This window comes from Coturnix japonica, chromosome 1 (assembly GCF_054131305.1).
Source record: "Coturnix japonica strain WE chromosome 1, WE-NBRP24, whole genome shotgun sequence".
Classification (NCBI taxonomy): domain Eukaryota; kingdom Metazoa; phylum Chordata; class Aves; order Galliformes; family Phasianidae; genus Coturnix; species Coturnix japonica.
In genome coordinates, this window is record NC_140663.1 from 83,360,331 (window position 1) to 83,383,754 (window position 23,424).

The 23,424-nt window shown below is 37.1% G+C and overlaps 1 protein-coding gene across 6 annotated transcripts in view; it reads left to right on the forward strand.

Annotated features, from left to right (window-relative positions):
* Positions 1-23,424, forward strand: part of LOC107321707 (ephrin type-A receptor 6) — a 438,244-nt gene that overhangs the window by 393,262 nt on the left and 21,558 nt on the right. For all 6 annotated transcript variants that reach the window (XR_014938440.1, XM_015878874.3, XM_015878893.3 and 3 more), the window contains one exon: positions 2,635-2,844. Coding sequence is in view for 5 of the 6 variants with exons in the window: in XM_015878874.3 (XP_015734360.2) it covers positions 2,635-2,844 (210 nt within the window). In the remaining variant the exon portion in view is untranslated. The remainder of the gene's footprint in view (positions 1-2,634; positions 2,845-23,424) is intronic.

The following is a 23,424-nucleotide window of genomic DNA, read 5'->3' on the forward strand; positions in this document are numbered from 1 at the left end:
AGGTTAAGGGAAGTGTTGCAGATGACTGTGAGGCTGAAAGAACTGTGAATGATGATAAGGAAAGGTAGGATCTAGAGGTCGCAAAGGGGGAGGGTTGGTTTTGTTTGGTGGTTTGTTAGGGAGATGTTTGTTTTGCAAAAGCAAGCCCTGGCTGCCTTGTTCCAAATCCTGTTTCTACTGTAAGCTAAAAATAAACAAATAAATAAGAGTTATTCATACAGAATAAGTGCAAAGAGAATGAAATGCAACCCAGCTCAATAAATTTTAGCGAGTTGAAGAGTTTGTATTATGAAATAAAAAGCAAAAATCAAATCCAGCGTGGATTCAATAGATGCAATATCAGATAGGGTTCATGTCTTTATTTTATTTGAACAGGCTTAAAGTCTTTTAAGAATCTTGTATTTTGTCTTTCCTTGCTTAATCTGTAATGGCAACTTTTATTTAAATTATCTGACACTGACATGTCTTGGGACCCTAAAAGGTTCAATACTCTTTTGGTAGGGGCCTGTGGAAGGAAAATCTAAGAGACCTGTAGCAAGGGATTCTCTTATGTAAAATGTATCATTGTCATGCTTGTGTCTTGACTCAGCTGAATGTTGTCTGCCGAGCTAGCTAATTACTAGTGGCTTTGGTGGAGACAACAAAGCAGGGTAGGGTTTACAGGTGTTATATCATTAGAACAATCAGCTCATGTTTGGACAGTACTTGAGTTTACAGTGTTTCAAAGCACTAACATCAGTAAGAATGATGAGAACGTTTAAGGGGAAAAGATGCTGAGTTTGTCATAAGTAGCATTTATTTTGCTTTATTTATTATGTCAGTAAGTGTGCTTTGCTTGGAGAAGGCTGTGAGATCACTGTGTTGTTCATAAATGGCTCATTAAATAACAAGTGTTCAGGGTAGCATGAGACTGTGAGGTATTCCAGCTGGCAAGGAGCATTAGTGTCTGAACTTTGGCATACTGATATATTAGCTCAGAATAGCAACTTTGAAATGCAGCTGTGCATATCTTAAATTTACTGCTTTTTCAGTACTTTTGTCTTGTTTTGTTGCAGCTGGATGCAGTGTTGTTAGTTGTTACCTGCTGGATGTTTTCTCTAATCTAGGATGTCGTGTACTACTGCATTTGATCTTTTCTTCCAATTGATTTTATGAAAGAAATTGAGTTTCAGGGTGTTCTACAAACTGTATCATCCACATCATCTCTACCTCTTTTGTTTGCAAAGTTTGTCTCTCTGTATCCAGTGGAGTTTAATCCAACAGCAGTGATATTTAAGAACTACTTCTTCAAAAATCTTTATAGGCAAGCAGCTTTTTCAATTTAGTAGCCTGCTATGTGCACTATTCTTTTTAATCTTTTCTTCAGGAATGTATAAATTATTTAGTTGAGTATAATATATATTTCAGGTAGATCTTCATTGGGTGTTGCTAAATCCTGAGATAGATGGATTATTAATATAAGGAAAAATTAACATCAGACATTTTTACTGGGTTTTTTTAATAGTGGGGTTTTGTGTGTGTGTGTGTGTGTTTGTTTGTTACATTAATTTTACACTGTTTACGCTAAGTAAAGCTGAGTAATCATTCATTTTTTCTTTAAACATTTCTGTCCCTGACTAGCTTGGTGGAAGCCCAAACCCACTGATTCCTAGTAGATATTCCAAAATAATTTACTGCTCAGGGATGAGCATATTTGTGCAGTTCAGTTTATTGCTTTCTCAAATCTAATACGTTTACTGGGCTTTAAATTAAAGTTCTTCCCTGCAAATTTATTTTACCTAGACATATTAAGCAATAGAAATGTCCTGAGTGCTAATTGTATGTAGCCTAATGCTTAAAGTGTTAAAAGAGAAAATGGAAAGTTAACTTTCTTGCAGGAAGAGTCATTTGTTTTTGTTTGGCTCTTCTTGCTAACATAAAAGCTTGGCTTACTGAATAATCCATGAGAAGCTAAATGTCTGTTAGCTGAGGTCACAAAAATAGCGCTGTCAGCAGTCTGCCTTATATAGGACAGATAGAGCAGACTTCTGATTTAGGAGGTACAGAAGCATTCATTTTCAGTTTGGAGATGGAAAAGTAAGGCCCACCAAGACAGACCACATAGACGAGTTCAATTAGTGACATAATTCATATTTTGAAGTTCAACACCAGGAATTAAAGAGTCTAATACTTCAATGGGTCTGGGCTTAAGTAACTTCTCAGTCAGCTAGGAAGACTGGAGAAACCACTAATTATTCTGTACATTACAGCCCCACCTTCTTTTTCCATAGTGTGTAGAGGTTGTATGGCATTATGTGCAGAACAGATTTTTCTGTACATTTTCATTCTTGCTTTGAGAAATACGGGAAAGCATTCATAGTAACTGAGGGTAAAGTACATTAGACATGGTCATTGGAATGATAATGCAGAGTGTGGAAATGTTAAAAAAAAGAAAGGAGGGGAGGGGATGAACTGCACAAGGAGAGATGGGGTGGCTTGTGCTGCTGAGAAAGTTAAGTGAAAAAACATGTCAGCATTGGTTGGGTTGTCTGGCAGGGCTACAAATACATCTTAAATACAATCTCTGTCTAATGTCGCTAGTACAAAATTCATGAAAATTAGATGTGTTCCTTGAACCTGCATCTTTACTTGCAGAAACACGATGGCCACTTCACAGTCATCCAGCTGGTGGGCATGCTGCGGGGAATTGCATCTGGCATGAAGTACCTCTCAGACATGGGCTATGTACACCGGGATCTGGCAGCCCGTAACATTTTGGTCAACAGCAACCTCATGTGTAAAGTCTCCGACTTTGGTTTGTCGCGGGTGTTGGAGGATGATCCTGAAGCTGCTTACACAACAAGTGTAAGTTCATCTTATCTATTTTGAACAGCCTGTTGCCTTGTGCCCCTCTTGTTTCAGACTTGTCTATGCCCTAGGAATAATGGGTTGAACTGTCTGACTTTGTTCATTTATCTTCAGTTACAAAGATATGCACATGTAAAAGGGGAGGAGGACCTCTCTCTGCTTCATCTGATGGAAGTCTTGCATCTCAAATTTTAATTTTATTATAATTGAACTTACCTTCTATTGCAGTAAGTAGGTTCCTTTTTGTCAGGGTTTAAGTCTCGTGTCATTAATACTAAAGAATTCATCATGCAGTACAAGGAAACTTGTTTTTATAACAGTGAATATTTGTGGGTTTGTTGGTTGATTGATTGGATTTTTTTCTTCAGTGAAGTAAAATCTGGAGGAGCTTGTTCAAATTTGACTTAAAAGAAAAATTAAACTCCATCTGCAGTATGGAGTAGGTAGGGAAAGGATCACTCTGATGCCAGGAAAATTTCAAGCTCAAATGCAGCACTTTTTCATCACAGCAAAATATTCAACATTCCTCTTGAGATTATCACAACATTAAGGATCTCAGTAAACTGATTTCAAGTAACTTAAATTTCTATCAGTGAAACTAAAATTATTTCAGAGCTAAGTGCACGAATTTGTACAAGGCTGCTCCAGAAGTAATGCCTCCTATTTTATGATGCTAACCCACAGTGTAAGAAGCAGATGTTGGTGGTATGGCAGTAGAGGTTGGACCTTCCCACCAAAATTTGGTTACATTCTTTTGCCATGCAACAGATGGCAGCAGAGGGTCACCCTGACAGAAGCAAAGGTGTGTCACTGAATTTCTCCATTCAGAAAAAAATGGCACCCACTGATGTTCATCTGCACTTGATGAACATTTATGGAGACCAAACAGTGAATGTGAGCACAGTGAGGCAGTGGGTGGTGCATTTAGGCAGTGGCATCAGAGGCAGTGGGTCACCTCTGCTGGGGCAGATTTTGGCTAGTACAACATATAAGCCCTTGTTCATTACGGTGAAAAATGCATAGCTAGTGATGGTGACTATGTTGAAAAAGAGTGTTTTGTAGCTGAGAATTTGTTCTATCAAACCATGCTCTTTTTATCTGGTATAGCTTACATGAAAATAAATAGGAGGTATTACTTTCAGAGAGACCTACATATGTTTCTGTGATAGGGCAACATGACAGAATGCTAGTAGAGATAGTAAACTAGCATTAAGTAATTTCTCCATAAGTACTTTCATTTTGAAAAGTGATTTAGGCCAAAATGAGAAACTCATCTAATTTAACTGCAATTGTAGTAAGTACTGTTTTATTTGTTGCATTCAGTATCACTATAGTAATGGCATTGCAGTGTCTCTTTGTTTAAGGCTAAAATAAATGTGTTCTGATAAATTCACTGAAGTAAAAAACAAATCAGATTTTATAAAGCTGTCATGCTCTATGGTAAAGTTGCCTTCTCACAAAACTAAGCAAAATGACCCTCTTACCTAGAGGATTTTCAATGAAGTATAATTTCTGAATAGGAAGTATGAATTAAGAGTTAGTAATACCCAACTTCCAGTCTTTGTTTTTAAGATCTGATAGGAAGGCATAAGGGAATTTATGAGATGTACTAAAAAGTATGGTGGGCTTTTGCCCTATAGAGACTAAATTTTCATATTTAGTGTTGGTTTCCAAAGCAACAGCAGCTCATGAAAAGACATTTCTAGTATTTAAAAAGCGTTCCTGTCAATACAGTGGACATCCAGGCTCTTGCATCCCTCCCTCTTTTAGGTACATTATTTTATATGATGTGAATTCTTTTGAATTTGAAATGTATTTAGGGCTCACAATACTAAGAAAAAAAGCAGTGGGTCTCCAGGAAAACTTGTGTATAGCAAAATATGTACATACGTATAAATAGATGAAGATCTGTGTCACTCCTGCACAAAGGGCTAAACTGGTATCTGTTCATGTGACACCTCGATATTCTGCATTTGGGTATTCCGCAGTTGGATAAAAGTCTGCTTAAAAACTGAACTGAATGACTCACAAAGAATTATAATTGTAGGCTTTTATCATCAGGTGTATTTCTGAATTTTGCCTTAATATGTAAAACATGTTCTCTCCATAATACTTACTAGAGAGTTAAATTATTGGATGCTGTTTACAGGGTGACTTGAAATGTGTGGGTTTAATTCTTCTCAAGCCAGTTGGCTAAAATACCACATCCAGGAAGATTTCAGATTCCTTAGATTGATTTGGGGGTGTGAAGTAATTGTTTCTGAATGGTCTCATTCCTATGGCAAGCATATTACATAGTCATTTACTTTAAGAATGTCTTGTTTTACAAAACCATGACAAATAATTAGCTGTGGACAATGAAGTACAGTTTATTGGCAGCTGTTCAGAAAAACAAGACAGAGGGACTGTCAAAAGGTCTTGCCAAATCAGAGGTATAAAATTCGATGGGATCCTGAAGGGGTTGTCTTTTGATGAGGCAAGACGATACCAATTTCTTTACCAGGGTTACTGAGCTCCTGTGCAGGAATCCAGCTGCTGGCAGCCAATAGACATTTCCAGACACCATGATTCTGGTTTCTAACTTTAACAGCATCAGAAAAGACTGTAGCATGACTTTGGTGCTAACATATAAAGCAAACATTTTCAAGTAGTCGTTTCTTCAAGTATGTGTGAGAGGTAGAGAGAAGCAAGTTAGTAAGAGTTACGCTGATGTGCTCGGTCTGCTCCAGGGCATGGGAGATGTAACAACTAGTTGAAGCATGGGATGAGATTTCTGTCAAGTGGTAGTCAGCTTAATTGCCTTCCCATGAGCTGCTAGATCTCTTCCCCACTCAGATGATAAGTGGAGGTGGAGACCCACATGTGCAATGTAGAAAATCTGCCTTTTGTTGTGTTAGACTAGTCAAACATAACACATGTACAGGTTACATTCAATGACAGATAACTGAAGGATGAAGAAGTAGCCTAAAGACTTAATGTTATTTGAGCTGTCACAAAAGAAAGTGCAACTACTCTTGATGCGTAGCTCCATGTTTCAAAGTCTCTCATTTACTCTTCTAGTACAAAGAATGGCACTTGTTGGTTTGCTTACTTGGTATTTACAGAAACCCCTGAAGATGAGAATGTCTTTCTCAAAACATAAGTACTTCTAATACATCTACTGTCTTAGATTTTCTGTTCAGCTTTTTTCCAGCTTTGATCACAGGTTCATCTTAGAGGTTTTCTGGTTTTATTATCAGCTTTCAGGAGGGTTCAATGCAGGACTGCCAACAGAATGTACCACAGATCACAACAACAGACCCTTAGAGGAAGCTCTCTTAGACAAGAAAGAAATAGATAGAAGTCTACATTATCTCTCCTAGTTTTGTCTGATTTGTTACTTCTGTGCGTATTCTCTTTAATAGTTGTCACTTGATCTACAAATGTATGGGATTGAAGGAGAGCACAAAAGTTTGCATTTAGGTGCTAAGAGTCAAAAGGAGCCTAATTCAGAAAGGTCTTTAAATCATGTTGTTGAATTTAATTGTAAAACATGATATAACAGCTATTATATATAAAAGAGCGTCCCTGATCTTCCTTCACCCAACTACCTCAGTTTTTCACCCCATCTCTGAAAGTGTTCAAGGCCAGGTTGGATGGGGCCCCAAGCATCCTGATCAGATGAGTGGCATCGAGCCCATTGCAGGGGGACTGGGACTAGATGTGCTTTAAGGTCTCTTCCTACTCAAACCATTCTATAAATTTAGGAACTCCATATGTGCATGAAGCAGATTAATACAATTCGAAGCTTTGTGTTTCATTTTTCCATGCTCAAAATCACTGTTCATGAACTCAGCATAAATGCATCCTAATATCTTGGTAGTAAAAAGGGATCCCTTCCAACTCGGAATGTTCTGTCATCTGTAGGAAGAAAACAAGTAACAAACTAGCAGGGTATGTATTATTTTCAAGCTTTCTCTGTAGCAGGCTGCAGAATTAGAGCACTCTATGTTTGATTCACTATTGCAGCTCTTGATTCAAACAGTGAAAGTAACTCTAACCAGTAAAAAGAACCCATTCATGGCCATGGAGGGGATTTTTGTTTTGTAAAAGTCTTTGAATCAGGATGGCATTTTTCTTAAAGATATGCTCTAACATGTACAGACGGGACTGTGAAGGATTCGTGCAGTGAAATTCTAAGTATCACTTAAATGCAAAATAAATCATCCTGGCCCAGCTAACAGTGAAAACGGTGACAAAAATTAACGAAAGTAACTTCTATAGAAAAAAAATGACTGGTACAATAACTTTTGTTTAAAGAAAAAGATCAGAAGGACAGGATGCCTCAGTGGACACAGATGATCAGCTTAAATACCAGCTAATAAAACAGAAGATCGTGAACTAGTCAAATAGTAACCTATAAAAATGCATCTGACATTTTACTGTAGTTTGGTTATAATCTAAAGCAAACAATGGTAAAAGCAAATGGAAAATACCAGGCAAAAAAGAAATAATAATTCATGTTTTGTCACCTGATCTCAGCGTACAGTGCTACAATTGATGTTTTTAATTAAAATGTATTAGCTTAACTGAATAATATACAGTTGTCTCTTGTTTGGGAAATGCAGGTCTCATTGCCAGGAGGTACTGGTTTACTTAGTGGGTTTGGAGAGTACTTGTTTCTACAGTATGTTATTTGTGCAAAAAGGAAGAGGCTGTAATGGACAGATTATACTGTAAATCTTCCTTCTGCATCACTGTTTACAGCACAGTCCATCCACCAGTGGTAGGGAATGTAAAAGAGGTGGGAATATAAAGACATTCCTGTGTAGAAAGAAAAAAGGATCAGGTGGGGAGCCTGTGGAGTTTCCCTCCTTCAAAAGAATAGTCTTGAGTAAATCTTTGCATAAAGCTGCAAAGTGCTCTTTTTCTCCAGAGAACTTTTACTTTGGAATTTGTAAATGTAACACAAATTCTTATGTTTTTAGAACTATAACTGCCATTGCCTCTGGTGACCTCGTACGCTGATCAGTACTTAGGGAAAGGAAGAGACTGAGTCAGCTTCCCTGTAACACTTAAATAATACTTTTCATTGCTGAAGAAGAAAATTATATTTTACTTTTCCTCTAGCCTAAAGTGCAGGATTTATTCATCAACTGTGTCATAGCACTGAATAGTTTTAACATCAATGGGGCTGGTGTTGTATAATTAACTGGTAGAATGCTTAGAAGACTATTCAGGGAGAATGTATGTTCCTTACTAGTGGCTGTTTAACTTGTCAAAAACGAGCTCACTTTTTCCAGTGTTATCTCACAGTCCTAAGCAGTAAGACTGCCTTCTGTTTAAGATGCAAAATTTACAGTTAAGCCCATGGAGCTGGGCGATGCCACATCTCTAAGCAAATCTTAAATATTTGAGTAAGGAAAGTCAGTGCACCTGAAAGTGATTTCTGAAATAGTATTTAAGACTACGAATCTCAAAAAGCTACAGATAGTCTTTTCAGAAAGGAATTGTCCAGGGCTTCTAAGCTATTGACCTCTGATTTGGACCATGGAGAACTATTCATTCATTCTGCTTGCCTTGTTTGTATCTGGCAGCCATGCCAGAAGTGCAGTAATACATAACATGCAACATGCGCTATATACCTATGCTATGAGCAATCATAATAGTTTACTGCTGACAGATATATTTTTAACTAACAGTTACCAGAATATTAATCTTGACTTCAAAGAGTATTGTTTTAGCATGCGTATGAGCCTTTGCATGCAAAATTATAATTGTTTAATTTTAATTTATTTAACAGAATTGCCTTTTCCAAACTATAATTTAAGAAATTAATGTAGAAATGCTGAACATTGCAGTTTCAGCAATACTACATTCACTTAGAACTGTAATATCAACACTTGATGTTGGAAGTGCAGGCATACTAACATAAAACCAAAGTTCTTATTTTATTGCTAATTAAGTGAATGAACACTGGCTTGAAACAATTGCATGTTTCAGAGCTCACAGGGAAGAAAGCTTGAGAGCAGTCTCTTATTGTGACTTCAGATGCTATAAGAGATCATCTGTGTTTCTGTCTTAATTCTGTCCTGTATTTTTTCTGATTCCATTGCGTTGCACTGAGCACACCCTGTCAACTGAAGAACAAACAATTGTGATGCTTAAGGAGACCAAAAATAGTACTGCTAGACCATGATGTAGTCTTTTTTCATTGTTTTGTGTGTTTTGTTTTTTTTTCTTTTTCAACTGGGGATTCCTATGTGCCAAAACCCAAAACACAGAGACTTCGGTCTTTCCTGTTTTTTGCTGTTTTTAGTCTGTTCCTAAGAGATTATTCTACGCTGTATTTGTATGTGACTGGCAAATCCTGCATTTCTAGTGACCTTTAATTATCGCATTAGGAAGAGGCAATAAAATTTCAGAGATTATATACTTATTTCATGTGTAATTAAATGGTACTGTAGAGACCAGAGACTCTGATAATTTTGCAAGGGCTTAACACTATTTTTTTAGCATAGATTTCTGACGTCCCGTATTGATGACACAGATCTAGGGAACATAGAGTCCTCTTGTTCCTTTTCCATTAGAAGGTCTGTGGGTATTGGGGTGGTAGTGCTTATTTGTTTCATTGTGAGTTTGTTTGTTGAGGAATAGTGTAACACTAATAATGTCACCAAAAGGAACCAGTTAAGAAATTGAGGTTTCAAAGCTCTTACAGGAATACAAAGGAGGAAAGAAAATGTAATTTTGAAAGCAAGGAGAGTTGGTATTATTTCTGTTTTGACTTTCTTCAGCAAAGGCTTTTCTAGGAAATGCACAAATGCTGAAGTCCAATTTCTACAGTTTTATTAAAACAGAGGAGTAGAATAGGTTTGGATACAGAACATTCTGGAAAACTGGAAGTGTAGTAGCTTTCTGAGCTGTGGTCTTCTGGAATATGAGCTACCTTCTCTGCAGCTGTGTTCATCAAAGGTAATCAGTTATATGTTCTCTTCCCTATGGTACTCATTTCTCATATGAAAATTTAAGAGATGCTTGCAAAAGGGACCAAAGTTTGTGATACTGCTGGTGGAACAAGGAGCTGACTGAACCCACTAATTGTGGGTTCTAGCATTTACTTTCTAAGACTGCAAGGTTTTATACAAACCCTTGAAAGAAGCTGAAAGTTTTTTACCTTCAAGGACCTCCTTTTAAAAATCTTCAGTTTCATTTCACGAAGACGTTTTCAAGCTACTGTCTGACTCAATACTGCAGCCATTTGCTTCTCTGGGTAATGATGCAAAGTAGCTCTGGGTTTTGGTTATGAAAGAGATCTCAGATTTAAGAAGAAAAAAAAAAAGAAAAAAAAAAAAGAAATTTTGCACTGTTTAACTACTGCTCTTAAAATAAAAGAATCTTGCAAGGGAGAGATCCAGCTAAATATGGAACAGAAGGCTTTTAGCTTGGAGTGATTTTGACTTCTGTATTGTGATTGGGAGTACTTCTGTTCTACCTCTTCCCCATCGCTCTTCAGGTAAAATCTCTGATTCTGCTGTCATTTGTGTCAGTGCTTTGATGTTCACTTCATCTAAAACAAGGAAGCCAGATAGTTGGTACTATTTCTGATACTTCATGCAGTTCTGCATAACCTCATGAACATAATATCAAATTTGATGTAAATAGGATTCTGCAATTATGGAAGGAAGTTTCTGAGACAAGGTATACACGTTTAACTTAGTCTGCTTTCATAGTTTTGTGATAAAAAATGTTAACTTGGAAATAAGACTGACCTAGTTATTCACCTAAATTAATCCCCAGTGAAATAGAGGAATTTCCGCTGTACTCATAGAATTTGCAGTCTATCTTAAGTCAGAAGAATAACTACAGAAAGAAATTATTCACTGTTGCCTATTTGCTTATGAATTGGTTTGCTTACACATAGGAAAGCCAAATTATTTTCAACTACACAGAAGCCCTTGGGAACTGTACTTTCTCACTTTCTTGTACTTAGCAGGCTTCCCAAAATTTAAAATTATATATATATTTTTTTTTAAGTGTTGCTCTCTTTGGCAGGTTTTCAACCTGTCAGTTCCCTGCCATGCCGTGAGTTCCTTCATTATATTCATGGGAGTTGATTTTTAGCTTACTGTTGTTGCATTTTCCTTTGAGCAGAGTGCCACAAGAATACTGCAGCACAGTGGGTTGTTATGGTGGAGGGGAAAAAATGCATTAGACCTAGATTTGTACGACTCTGATAAATCTAGGTCAAACAGTATAGTCTTTGCTCAGTACTTATTCAGGCAAAACTCCCATTGGCTTTAACAAGAGTTTTGCCTGATGAAGCACTGTGGGATTTTGCCCTTAGTATCTAAAATATTTGATCTGTTCTTTGCACTTTGGAAGCATTTGAGAAATGCATCGCATGTGTTGTCCTTGACTGCCCCACTGTGGCTGTATCATATTTGATTAAAAAGGTGGCAGAATCTTGTCTCCACATTTAGCCTGTGAGAGTTTGAAAAAGAGAGAGGTGGAAGAAAATCGAAAGTCCTATGCATTTGTTATTTAAAATAATTGCAAGATCTCTGTGCATTAATTCTATACATTGCTGCACAAAAAGAGATCTGTTTTTTATACTTATTTTGGATTCCTTTCTCCTCTTCCTTCTACTCTAGGACTCTAGATTTGCCGTGGGTTTTTTGAGTGGGTGGGAGAGAAGAACTTTTTCTCTTAAGAAGTCTTCTTTTTTTTTTTATCCTGTAAAATGTTTCACAGATTCATGTCACTCATTATGCCTTAGGAGGTTTTAGGTTCACAGTTTGAATACAGAAAGCCATTCAATGAGGTGAAGAAAATTTAGTTCCACCTGATATATATATATAAATATTTTTCCATTTTTGAAGAAGGCATTACAGTATGAGGCCAATTGAACGTGTTCAAGAAATGTGCCGTACTTGGAAATAAAGAAGGGCATATGAAAACATGAAACCATACAGAACTGGTTTACATCTTACTGTTATAGGGGTTGGAGTTGATGATCTTTAAAGGTCCTTTCCAACCCAAACCACTCTATGATTCTGTGAATATGGTTTTGCTTATTGCCTTGTTTTTTTTTTAATATTTTTTCTAAACAAACTGAGTTGTAGTGCACTTTGAGATGAGTACAGTCCTCTCCCATAACACGGCACCACAAACTGCTTATATTTTTACTGAAACTACCTCTGTTTTTATTCTCAGTGTATTACTGTCATTTCGCCTTCTCTTCTCCCTTTTCATTGTATCTTCATTTATAGCAAACGTCACTGGAACTATCACATTTTTTTCCAACCAGGCACTCTGCTTTTCCTTTAAATTCCCTCTTGAAGATCAGCACCTGAGTTTTTATTGAAAACCCTTTTGAATAAACATGCAATCACTCTACTCTTTACTTTAAAAAAATCTTAAGGCAAAATCTCGTAATGCATTTCTCATTTCTTTAGAACTTTTCTTATCGAGGATGAATAGCTCCCAAATCTGCAGAGTTTCTGCTGAAATAAATAGTTCTAATTGTGGGTAAGCTGGTATTCAATATGAGCAATTATCCTAAGTATCAAGTAGACCCTTTCTCCCTCTGTAGCACTCAATAACAGCACAGAAGTATATATGGTAAACAGTCAGATGTAGCCTGAGGAAAATGTACTGCATCCATTTATCTGAAGTGAGGAAGCCAGTAACAGTATGGTTGCAATTAAGAGATATTTCTTTGCTTTTCATTCATATTCAATCATCAGTCATCTGATCTCTGATACTTCTGTGCCCAAACTCTGCAACTCAGCCACTACACTGAACTATTTCTCATATTTCAGCCTCTTTAGCAATGTCTTAATTTATTTTAAAATGGAGAGGCTGTTTTAAAATAATGTAGGCATCCTCCCAAGCTTAGAGAAGTAGTGCTATTGATTAAACCCTTAGGCTGACTTTCTCTGTTTACATTCATTTTCTTCCATAGAACTGTGGCATCCAGCAGCCCAGTCCTTTTTAAGTTGTGTGTCAGTAAATGAATATTGCCCAATCATTGTTATTGCATTTGTATATTGTGGTTAATGAACTTAATTAAGGCACATTGCTCTGAACTGACCATTTAATTTCTCAGTAAATTCTTAAAGATATCATTAACATCATAAAATTTCCCAACCTGAATAGATACCCTTCAACCTTGAATCTAACAGGAATAATTAATTCTAGCTGCTAAATAATAAATGCAAGTACATCTTTGAGATGTCCTTATATAAAGTTGAATTCTGTCTTCTGTCCCTTGCTTGAATATTTTACATAACTTTTTCAGGAATAGCTGTCTGCCTAATTATTTTTCTTGTAGGTATAGGACTTTACCACAGGAATACAAATAATTCAGTTGTGTTTTAAAAGTAAGCAGCTCCTGTGCTGGACTGGGGTTTACTCAGGACACTTATCAAATGTTCATATGCTGATTATGTGTGGAAAGATATTCCCAGTAGTTCAGAAAGCCTGACCTTGTTAATTTGTGTTGACTAACTTTTTTTTAATGAAAAGGAAATATCATATGCTGGCCTACTTGGTTTTACCAAGACTTTTGGATGTTGCGTTTTGTTGGGGTTTTTTTTCTGTGAAGCCTATCACAAGAGGAATCACCCTGTGGCTGGATGAACTGCAGCATCACATCTGCTGCAAGTCACCTATGGGAGAGATTCTCTTTGGAAAGTCTTTAAACTACAATTTTGATTCATTCAATCAAAGAATCAATAGCTATTAGTAACATGTGATAGATTCATCTGGCTTGTAACCTTTCAGAGTCTGGAAGTGAAGTTTTGCTACCTTCGTTTCTCAGTCTTGTTTGCTAGAGTGTCTCTATAACTTTCTATTCTTGACTTGGTATGCAAATCAGACACGCATTGTTCTCCTTTTCCTCAATGCATGCATTTTCTGAGTGGCTGGTTTCTTCAATAGTTTCCTTTAATTCATTAGAAATTGCATTAAGCAAAAGTGAGAGTGTCCAAATAGGCCAGTTTCTGTCATCAGTGCAGTTTGAGCTCAAAATTTATATTGTTGTTTGGGTTTTTTTTGTTTTTTTTTTCTTTTTTTTTATACATAATGATCACAGTAACAAGCTGTGGTATAACATTGCTGGTTACATCCAAAAGTAGTAATTCTGCTGTGTTCTCGCAGTTAAGGCACACTGACTTAAACACTTGTTATACCTATTTCTATGCCTCATTCATTTGGTACATTCCCACTTGACATAGCTGGACAGGTAACCTCCAAGTACTTGGCAACCAGAAGAATTAAAAGGGAAATATTTCATATTTCCTGTTCAGATAAGCAGAAATCTTCCTAACCTCATAAAAGCAGTTTTCCAACTCTATATTTTGTGCAAGAACTGCACTGTGCTCTAGAAATGCTACCAGATATTAGAAATAACTGGTAATAGTATAAAAGTGTACTAGGCTGTTGTGAAGATAATACAGATCAGTAATTCTAAAGCACAAAACTAGCAAATGTACCATAAATACAATAACTGAAAATGCATAGGTAACTGGAATAAACAGCTCCAGTTCTTTCCACTGGTTGTGTCATTGAGTGCCTGTACGATTAAGATAGCTCAAGAACTAAGATCTATGCTCTCACAAGACATTTGTCCTCTTCAGAATTTATTTTTAACAAAATAAATTAGATTTTTGGGATTCTCTCTTCTCTCATCTTCCTTCTTTCTTGACCAGACATAAGTACGTTGGACATTCTCTACTTTGGTCAGTCATAAGGGCAGAGAAGAAGGGAGCAAGCAGAAAGACAAGGAACAATTGAATCCTACTGAAATGGGAAGGAATCAACAGGCAATCCTTCAGAGCATCTGGGAACATCAAGAAACCTTCTTAGACCATTTCTTATTAGTATCATTGAGCTATCTCTTTCTTGTATTAATTTTTGACTGCAACCTTACATTACCACTTCCCTGGTTATTCTTGCCACATTATTTCTGATACAAGCCAGGATGCCATTGGCCTTATTGGCCACCTGGATGTGTCTCTGGCTCATGTTCAGCTGACTGTTGACCAGCATTGCTTCATGAGGTTTCAGAAGGTTATTCACACATAAGCCGTCACCATCATCTCATGGGCTTATTCTCCAATCTTGCTTTTCCTCTTTCCTTCCTGCTTTGCATAACTTTATCAAAAGTATAGAGCTATAGACAGAGCAGGTGAAAGGTGTTAACAGATCTTACTGATTGCTTGTACAAGATCATGACACTGTAGATAAAGTAAACTGTGATGTTTATACTTGAAATGGACCAAACGCTGTGTGTTCATTGGAACATCTGTGAATTTGGCTTGATGACAAGTCCCAGAGCAACACAGTGAAGCCAACGCTTTTTTCTTGCAGGAGTGGTGAAGTGTGTTCAATCAAAGTAATGATTAGAGGTACTAAATTAAAAATAATAATAAAATGCAAAGCAATAAGTACGAAACTCAATTTTCCTTCTGGAAGTTAGCATGCAGATAAAATGCCAAAAGAGAGAAGTTATTATCTTGCTCTCTGATCTTTTAAGCTAAACAGGCAAAATGAAGTTGAACAGACTGTGTGTTCTTGGAGGTTAGACATCTTTCTGCTGTTTTTGTAGTGTTTACAAAGATCAGAGATAAGATATCAACACAGCTTTACTTTGAGAGGTGCATCACAGTGTTGCACTGAGGAAAAGGTTTGATTTAATCTCAAAGCAAGTGCGAGTATTTTTTTTAAGTCTAGAGATTTATATGTGTTACTGGTGGTTAATAACTTCAGCAACATTTCCTCACTTGTAGGTGGGATGTAATGCTAGGTCTGGTAGGTATTATAAAGATTGCTTCAAGGAGTTGTTAGAGATAACACCCCCATTTCATCCTTTCCGAGTGAGGTGTGTACTGTGAGAATAGTTTTCATTTTTCTCTATAATTATTTCATTCTTACAAACCTGTGTGTTGACTTTTGCTTAAGTGAACGGACTGCAAAGGAAAAAGGGGTCTATATAAATATTCATAGCAGTTGACTGTTAATTTGTTCTTCTATTTTTATAAATACAAAGTCCACTGTAAAGCTCTTTCTGCTGTGAGATGAAGGCGCAGCCCAGGAAACCAGCTGCATAAGCCGGGGCTTTGTCTCAGAGGTTTTATTTTTTTGCCAAATAATTGTCATTTTAGACAAAGGAAAAAAATGTCATTTACAGCCTCTTTTCAGTAATAGTGAGCATCCAGAAATCCAGTTATTGCCAGTGCGAGTTGCAGGTATTCAGCATATTTGACAATTCTTGACCTCTATCTCTGTTCCTCCTGCTGTTAAATGGAGGGTAGCTTCTTCAAAGGACTGCTATGAGAGTAATTAGTTAGGAACCGTGAAGTACTCTGAAGAGCAAAATGACAAAGCAGTGTTATGGCACCCTTTTAATGTTGAACAAATTTCAGCAAAACGGCCTCTTGTTTTGGGGAATACTTATGAAATAGAAAGTGTGAAAAACAACTTCTCCTAATTTGGTTACAGCGCTTGGAAAAATCATTATTGGTCAGTGTACCTCAAACAAAGGCTTTATAGGCTTGCGCATAATTGCGAAGACAATTGAGGAACAATACAAAAACAAGCTTGTTTTTCTGATTAAGGGTTGTGCATGGTACATTTGCTGTGATTACCCTGAATCTAAACAAGGTAGTTTCAGCTCTGAGTTTTTTAACCCTTAAATATCCTCACATTCATTTCTAATACACATTTTTTGTCCCATATCCTATTGCCAAAATCTTTTTGCAACTGTTATATTTTGAAACACTTTAAAAATACAAAATGTGCAATAAGATATCATGGCTTTTGTCCATGATCACACTGTTGGTGTATGTTGCAAAAAGCAATACACATGGAAAATCCTGTTTCCATTACTTCTGTGTAGATATGAGAAACTGAAGACTACGTTTACCATTTCATTGTTGGATTTGTTTTTTGTTTGTTTTTTTTTTTTTTTTTTGGTTGGTTGGTTTTTTTTTTGTTTATCCAAGTTCCATCCTTTCAATGAATTTCAGACGGAGGTCTGGAAAGACCAAAAGTATGCCATAAATACCTTTATTTAGACAAATGTGATTGTGATCACTTCAGCAACACAAAGGGAACCTGAAGGGGAAAACTAAAGCTTCAGAAAAAGAAAAAGAAAAGTTTGGGGAAAGCAAGGGACCCCAATTCATATCACAGAGTCACAGAATCACAGAATTATCAAGGTTGGAAAAGACCTAGAATATAATCTAGTCCAACCATTACCAATACTTCCCAGCTAAATCATATTCATCAACACAACATCCAAACGTTTCTTGAACACTCCCATGGTCAGTGACTCCACCACCTCCCTGGGCAGTGCATTCCAGTGCCTGACTACCCTTTCTGAGAAGTAATACTTCCTAATGTCCAGCCTGAATATCCCCTGGCACAGCTTAAAACCATTCCCTCTAGTTCTATTACTGATTACACGAGAGAAGAGGCCAATATGTGTGTGGTGAGAAAACTAGCCCACAACTGGATCTCCAGTGTAAACAGTTGAATTAGTGTTGAAAAGTGTGAGGCTTTTTGCATTAAAATCTGTTCATGTGCTGCAGCAAACACAGTTGCAGTAATTGAATGAGATCTGTAAGCACAAAGTGAGGATGGTGGAAAGACAGACGTGCGGTGGGAAGGAAGTGGCATGCACAAACATAACATGATGGGATGCTGGCTTTCTGTAAGAAACACACTGAAAGCAAAAGCTCTGTACAGAACCAACTGGAGATTAGAAAAATGTAGGTAAAACTTTTCTACTACCTTGCTTAGCAAAAAGAGTAAGAAATGGGTGGAATACTACCACTAAGAATAATGCCTGAAACCATAGAACAAGAGATAAAGAAGCTAGGTTGAATCCTAAGCATACTTTTTTCAGCTGAGATAGATCAGCAGAAGCTATAGCAGATTCATTTGTAAGCCAAAGATGTCTAGCACCCACTTGTATTTCAGAAGCAGCAAAAGTTTCCTAGCTGAGGATCACTTACAGCATATCAGTGCAAAACAGAGGACTGGATGTGAAGTTAAAAGCACTTAATCCAGGCACTGAAATGTGATGGTCCTCTGCACAGCTCAAGTAAATGGATTCAATTTAAGAGATGAGCTAAAGGCTGAATGCATGGGTGGGAATGTGCACATTCTATGGGATGCAAGACAGAAAGAGCAATGAAGAGCTTCCTTTTTCAGTGTTACATCTCATCCTAGGAACAAAACTGAATCAAAGCCTGACTTTTCTTCAGAACTGTTTTTTACATTATAGGTTGAGGGTAGGGGGTGGTTGCATTGCTTTTTATTTGGAGGCTGAGTTATGCCAAAAACACAGCTTAATCTACCTTTCATTAAGCATAAGAGTGCATGTCATAAAGATATTAATGCCATGGGAGAAGTTTCACAGAGTATGCCAGAAGGTGTGGAAAATTGTTAAAGAGGATAGATGGCTCATCTAGAGCAATTTCCCAGCACATGCTCTTGAAGTTGTAATTAGTGAACTCTCATGCCTGAAATAAATCAAGCACCATTCTGGAAACCACTGACAAGCAATGATGGCTTCTTTTTGGTGCTGTTTTTGATATAATTGAATCACTGGACACTGAATATACCTGTAAAGGTTTTCATCAGCATTAGCTTCATATCGCTGTTTTTACCAGGCATAATGATAACCTTTCTTTGCAAAATTCAAGTTCTTTCTTCAGCTCTTCCTTTAGAACTAAAGGAGCCCTGTGGGTTTTTAGAAACTACAGATGAAAATAACCTGTTTAATCTAGAAATATTCTAGTCAACAATGAAACAAGCAGTGAAGAGCTGCAAGTTCTAGAGCATATACTCCACTTTGTCTTGAGCATGGAAGTAGTTGGTATTTTGATTGGCATTGCAGATCTTGAAGTTATATACATTTCTGGCTTTAAAGTAGACTTACATTTTATGCAAGATCTTGAAAATAAGAACTGGGAATCATGTATTAGTATTCTACAATTTCTCCATTCATTGTTACCAAAATTAGTTTCCCTTAATTTTCTTAATAGTACAAGGTCATAATCCAGAAATCAAGGGGAGCAAATCTGTAAACCAAAGAGTTGCCATTTTCAGTCAAAAGAGAAAAATGTTTCTTCTTAGAACATCATCAGTTTCTGCTGTGTCTGTTATTTACTCCTTTTCCCAGTGCTATTACCTGGAAGAGTTCACCTGCAAGTACTTTTAATGCTGCTGCAGACAGAGCTGTGCTGAGAGCTGCCTGTTGGAATGTGCATTGTTTTGCTGCTCTCCCAAAGAGCTTTGGAAATCCATTTTCTTTTTGTGCATATATTAAATATATTTTTGGGGGGGGGGGGGGAAGAGAACAGAGGGTGTGCTTTTTTTTGTAGCGCAAGAGACTTCCTGCAGAAGTCGCACCTGTACATTATATGATTCTGTGATTATGCAGTATGGCCATGTGAATGCATCACTGCCATACGTTTGTGTCTTAAGGCAGGAGCTAAACCAACTTTGACGTATGTTGGACAGATGCATGCAATTAATTTGCATGAAACTCAAATGTTAAAAAATATTTGAGTGATCGTTTCTCTGTGAACTGGTGGATAAAAACGTTTTCTTGTTTGCTAATCTACCTCTGCTAAATTAAAGTTCATAAATTTAGAGAGGAGGGGAAACCCAGCTTATTTTGCATTATTCTGAACTAGGTAGATTTCTCAGTGAAATGCAGTTGTGGTTTTGGGCTGGGTTTTTTGGATTGTTGTTATATTGATCAGCAAAGATAGTCTTAAAGGTCAAAATAAGTTTCATCTAATTTGATGAAGCTTTTAGGTGAACTTATTAAGGAAAAGCAAATTTGCCATTGTTTAGAGGGTGTACAGCAATTTATATAAACCATAACTGGTTTAGCAGCAGTGGCAACTCTGATGTCAGAGAATAATTGCATCTCTCATTATGCCATGTATCTTCTTACCTTTGTATTCCAATCATCTGTTAAACAATGTACCCCTGAAGGCTGTTTATCCCTAGATAATAATCTCTACTTTTAAGCACTACTTCATCAAAATGTTTCTTTCTGATGATGTCTTACTGTAATATATCGTGGAAGTGACAACTAATATATTATATGATAAAGTAAAATATCCCCTGAGCAAGGTACAGGGATGATAAATTATGTTAATATGTTATTCCCATTATATTATAATCAGTCAGATGATGATTTAGTATGATGCATCATCTGAAAAAGATAATCTAATTGTGTATTACTCAAAACTTTATGCCATCTGGGGAATACAGTGAGTTAATTCAACTGACTTATTGGACAAAAGTTATCCTAGTCCCACAATTCATGTACAGCCTAAATTAAAATACATCAAGATGTAGAAAATAACTATAAAACATATCTAAGAAGTAAAATACTAAGAAATGTTGCTATTGCAGAGGTCAGGGGCAGAATATCAGTACCTGTAAACCAACATCACACTAGTATAGCCATTGTATATTATATTAACAACACCATTAATATGACTGAAGCTTCCATGTAAGCCCCAATCAATGTTTTGTCCTGGTAAGCTAGTGAAGATAATGAAATAGAAACCAACTTGACATTCAGTGCCCTTTACTCATTTGATAGAGATTTAGTTCAATGTGGATATTTGCAGGGAGTTTAAACCATATTTTTGTGCTGTATTGTTTATCAAACAGGTGGTTATCATGTTATTTAGCAATTTGCATGCTGACATGCTGTATTGAGCTATAGACAGTACCAGTCTGTCACTAGACTAAACAGAAATATCAGAGATCTTTGTTGTGAAGCAGTCCTTGAGACTGAAAAATATCCTCTCATGTTCATTTCTTAGTAATTCTTTGCTGGTATGTTTCATCTATATTTGTGTAGTTATGATTTAGCACTGTGTTGTAGCTTCCACTACAGGATTCTTTGGTCAAAAGATAGGGAAAAAATATTCAATGAGCATCAAGTTAATGAAGCCTTCCATTCTAAATGAGTTTCATTATATACATAGGGAAGGTTGGACTAGATAGTCTTTAAGGATTTCTTCCAACCTAATTGATCAGTGATGAGTAATCCCGTTTTCACGCTGCAGTTATCTTAGTTCTCAGGCTATCTTCTGCGACTTCAGCAGTATAATTTCTGATCATCTCAGAGTCTTCAAATGGTATCTTCATGGAACTTGCATTTCCTTGGTGTGCTCCAGCAGTTTGACTTCACTGCTGAAGCTTAGATCCCTCCGATGTCCCCGCACCCTTGTACAATATCAAACTACTCATAAGCCCTTTCCATTTCCTCATATGGTCTCCCTATTATCCCCAAATTTGCCCAGCTTGCTAGCCTTTCACAGCCTGAAGCTCTGATTAACCATTTGAGGCAAGCAACAAGTCACCTGTGGAAGCACAGGTGAAGGTAATTCAGCTATGCTCCCGGAAGGGGATGGAGATCAACTCCACCTCTCCTAGATCCCATTTAAGGGCTGACCACCACTAAGGTAGCTTCTCTTTCTGGTGATTGTGTCTTTGTGGAGTTCTTGTGGTGAGCCTCAATGTTGGCAAGCCTCCATCTTGACTGAAAGCCTCGGTACTGGTGAGTCTTTTCTTAGATACTCTCTGGTTGCTTACTCTGTAATTACAACTATGCACCATCAATAACTTTGTGTTGTTAGCACAGTTTTACCTGTTCACTATCTAGTCTTTTTTGCAAGTTCTTTATATGTGCGCTGCCAGCTGGACTTTAGAATGGCTTCCTGGGGGATGCCACTCTAAAACCTGACCTTTTCCATCTGACTGTTTGTTTTTTATCTTTAAACCAACTACTAATCTGTGAATTGACTGAAACTTAAAAGAAGCAGCAAAGTCCTTCAGTATAAACTGAGAAGTGACCTCACAAGAATGTGAGCAGAAGGTTTAATTCATGAGTTACTAAGATGCTAATTCTTCTCTGTGCTTCCTGGCCCAGCTGGGGTGGGATGAGGACTAAAGCAATGATACTTGTGGGGTAGCTTAGCTTCATACTAATTCTGATCATCATCAGCTGCATATGACACTGCAACTCTCAAAAGAAAAGCCTGCTTTCTGTGATGTTTCTGATGTATTTCTAGCACTAAGTTTTCAAGAAGCCCTTATTAAATAAAATCCTATGTACCCCACAGCAAGCCATATGTGAACTAAATATCTGGGTTCATAGGCTCTCTCTCATACAATATCTCAAAAATTCTGCAGCCTCTCTTTGAAGAAAGCATACTTGGTTTTTGTTAATTGAATATGAAAACATATCCTGGAGACAGTACTGCAGCCTATATGGTGTTCATTTTGCATTTAGATCCATTTTATTCTCTATTTTCAAGTTTCAACTTTCTTCTTTTTTATTGGCTGCTTCTAATTGCATAGCATGGGGGGAAGTATGGCGGGGGTTCAGGAACAAGGCAGTCAAGTCTGATCTGGTCATTATGACAGCACAGGGAGAGGCCACTAGATTATTGAAACATGGGAACTGTCTGTTGTGTATATCAACATGAATATCTAGCTGACATCACTAGCTGTGAAATCATTAGTGTTAATTAATCACACAAACTGTTCAAGCAGCTCATAGTAAGAGTTACTTTTGATCCAATAATAAACACTTCATGGAGCCCTGGAGAAGTCAGGGGCATCATTTCAGAGGCAAATTTTGACTGATGCCTTTAAAAAAGCATAGTGTCTAGGAATATTTTTGGGTTTTGTTTGAAGGTGGTTTTCATGTTTTGGTTTGGTTTTTTTTTTCTGTTTAACTTCCTTATTTTTAGAGAAATGTTTGTATTCAGTAACTCAGTTCTGCTGTGAAAATGGACCTTGTGGCAGGCTTCTTTGTTACTGAGTTGTGCAACGTAAGGCATCTTTCAAATAAGCATCTCAGTACAAATCCTCTTCACCTTTTCCATTTATTTCAGGACTACTCATGTAATCAAAGTGAATAGGCTCTGGGTGTTCAGATTGAAGGACTCTGTAGGAGTAACTTTCAAGAAATTGGTTACGGCTGTAATGCGAGCTGTGCTGACACAGCTGGCAGGTAGCTTGAAATTGATGCTCTCAAAAGGAGATAGATCTTAGTCAGAAATATTAGTTTCAAGAAAAGTGACCTTTTTCCTATCTTTGCCATCAAGTAGCGCTATGGTTTCTAAACTGGATTTGTAGAGGAGTATGGCTATGATATTTAATTTTAGAAAAAGAAATAATTTCTGTTATTGATGGCCAAGCACCCGATACTGTACATTTCACTGAGGTATTTTTAGTGCTAGGGAAATGCCAAGGCCCACCTCCTATAACTTTTAGAGTTCCTCTGGCCCCACCAGACTCAGTATTACCTTTCAAAAAAACCCATCTCAAAGAGGTTTGCAGAGTACTTGTGTTCATATATTTGGGTACAGTTTCCTGGTTTATAACAGGGTTCTGAAAACACCATCAGGCCTCCCCAGTGTTGCCCATGGGCCCAGGCTTCCATTTTAGCTGGCCAGCCCCCGGGCTGGTAGAACTGGAGGTATTCAGATTTGCTGAATTAACATTGTGTTCCTAGTTAGTCTTCAACTCACGAAACTGCCAGTA